The sequence below is a fragment of the Apis dorsata genome, unplaced genomic scaffold (genome assembly GCF_000469605.1).
Source record: "Apis dorsata unplaced genomic scaffold, Apis dorsata 1.3 scaffold_486, whole genome shotgun sequence".
NCBI classification, from domain to species: Eukaryota; Metazoa; Arthropoda; class Insecta; order Hymenoptera; family Apidae; genus Apis; species Apis dorsata.
In genome coordinates, this window is record NW_006263721.1 from 967,304 (window position 1) to 970,153 (window position 2,850).

Consider the following 2,850-nt stretch of genomic DNA (forward strand, 5'->3'; position numbering starts at 1 on the left):
AATTATGTAATATTCATAATGTTACTAATTATAGAATTAATTTATAATATATATCTACTATTTATATAAAAATTATACTTTTAAAAAATATTTTAAAAATACTTCAAAAATATTTTTTAAATATGTTTAAATTATATAAATTTAAAATGTAAAATTATATAACATTCTAATATTTTTGCTAATAAAATATATAATATTATTAACTTTTATTATAAAAATACTACAAAAATATTATTTTTATTTTATTAATCATATTTGTGTTAAACATAGTGTCATTTTCTTCCATTTTCAAAATGTCAAAAAGATCAACCCCATGTATAGATGGCATTTACATCGATATTCGTCAACCGAGACGACGCAAGATTTATTTTGGTTTAGAAATTAGTCAACGATCGTAAAGAGGGAAGGTGTGTGGACGTGCTTTTTCGCGTCATTCAATCAGGGCCAAACTTTTAAGTACTTGCTTATCGGAGGTCAAGAACTGAAAGAATGACCCGTAAGAAATTTATATTATTGTTTTGATAAAAATGCATGAAATAGGCACAAAATAATAGAAATCTTGGAATAACATGAATTTTATGTCTGCCATTTGTGAATAATTTAAAAATCGAAAATTACAATATTTAACTGTAAATATATTGATTATTTACATTTATACTATTTATTTATAAAAAAAAAACTGAGTTCTAATAAGTATAATTTTGTTTTTATAATTCTATGTTTTCATGATTAAATAATTCGTAATTCGCCTTTTATAATTTTCTTGCTATTTATATTTTTTGTATTGCATTATTTTATATTTTATATTTTTTTATTTTAATAATTTTTTTCATATTTTTATACAAATATATTTTGTATAATATGCATTATAATTTTATTAGCTAGATTTTGGAACTTTAAACTGATACTTCTTCTAGAAAATTCTTAATATGATTTTTATCTGAAATATAATTTCATATTTTATATTTATTATATATTTGTCATGAATTTATTTTCGTTATAATTTTGAATAGATTTTTTTATGTTAATATTGTATTTCAAAATATTTCTATTTTCATTATTTAAATCTTTTATAAATAGATTTTATTGGTTAGAATATGGTTTTATGGTTATTCATAATTAGTATAATTATGATACATTGATTGATTATTTTGGAGTATAAAATATTATTTATTTTCCACTTTGATATTTAATTTAATATAAAATATTTTATTTCTTATATTCAAATTAACCTTTAATATATTCTTTTGAATAATTTTAAAAATATATTTCTTTGACATAGGTGGAAATCAGCGAGAGCTAGCACGTGCCAAAAATATGAAAAAAACTGTTAGAAAATCAGCAGCTGAACAAGAAAGTAATAAGGGTCTTTCATTAGAACAGCGGAAAGCACGGTAATAATATTTAATATATTTTATTTATTTTTTTACATTTTCATATATGTTACTGTATATTACTGTATGTTGTATATTAATATCATATATATTACTGCTACTTAAATTATTGTATATATATATATATATAATATATATAATAATATATATAATATAAATATAAACAAAATTTTTAGATTTAAGTTATGAATTATTACAAAATGATATAAATAATTTACATGTATTCAAATTACATATACTTTTTTTTTATATTTAATAATATTAAAGTGATCTTAATAGAATTTTAGAAAAATAATAATAAATAAATAATTAAATTTCTAAATAATTAATTTAATTATTTAATATATATTATATTATGTGAAATAAATGATTTTTGTTTTTTAGGGATGCAGAACGAATGAGAGAAAAACAACTGAAGAAACAACAAGAACAACAAGAGAAAGTTAAGCAAGGTGCAAGATAATCCTTTCTATTATAAAACATGTATATTGTTTGACTGAATTCAAAAATAAAATTTTAAGTATGTTTTTACAAATCTTGATTATAAAGCATCAAAGTTATGTTTAATGTGAGTGCATAAAGAATTCATAGTGTTTTTTAATTATAGAAAATGTCTTCAAACTGTGTAATGCAGTACACATTACAAAAGTAGGTTCAAATAATCATGTTATAATGTTATATAACAATAATCATGTTTACAAAATATTAATATTGTGTATAAAAATGTTATCTCTACTCTAATGGTTGGAAAAAATACGCATTTGACTGGTTCATCTAGATATAAGAGTATTAATTAATTAAATATAAGGATATTTATAATACTAATTTTTAATTTGTAAATTCAAGAATTGAGTTATTTAATATGATATATAAGCAGCTATTACAAACTATATTATGTAAAAAAGATATGTAAGTACCTTTGTCATTCTCTTTGTCTTATAATAAATTGTTCAATTTTAGAATAAATGTATTAGGTTTCCTTACTTATTTTTATGTTAAATTAATATTGTATTACTATTGTACTAGTAACAAAAATATACATGTATTAATATATTAAGTATGGAAATTATATCAAATGTTAGTTAATTTCATTTATTTATATTTAATATATTAAATTATAGTAAATTATAGTAAATTATATTCAAATAATTAATATTAATATTGATAAGTATTTAGATATATTTTATTATTTGCATACTTTCTTATATTTATGATAATTTTATAATATAAAGAAATTACATGTTTTTATTATGAGAAATGAAATTATTTATATGTTTATCTTTTTTATAAGAAAAAATATATATAATATTTATTAAAAAAGAATTTTTTTTAACTGATCTTACTTAAACTTTATTATTATTGCACTTTTTGAAATAAATTTGTAATATATTTATTTAAAATTAATAGAAAATGTAAAATTTTATAATTAATTTATAATGTTTGGAAAATAAAATTT

The 2,850-nt window shown here is 17.9% G+C and overlaps 1 protein-coding gene across 1 annotated transcript; it reads left to right on the plus strand.

The window, feature by feature from the left end:
• Nucleotides 1–293: 293 nt before the first annotated feature.
• LOC102676739 (putative SERF-like protein) lies at nucleotides 294–2,353 on the plus strand. Its single transcript, XM_006620191.2, has 3 exons — nucleotides 294–496; nucleotides 1,283–1,394; nucleotides 1,779–2,353. Exons 1-3 carry the CDS (start codon nucleotides 490–492, stop codon nucleotides 1,855–1,857), a joined length of 198 nt encoding a protein of 65 aa, XP_006620254.1. The 5' UTR covers nucleotides 294–489; the 3' UTR covers nucleotides 1,858–2,353.
• The last annotated feature ends 497 nt before the right edge of the window (nucleotides 2,354–2,850 follow it).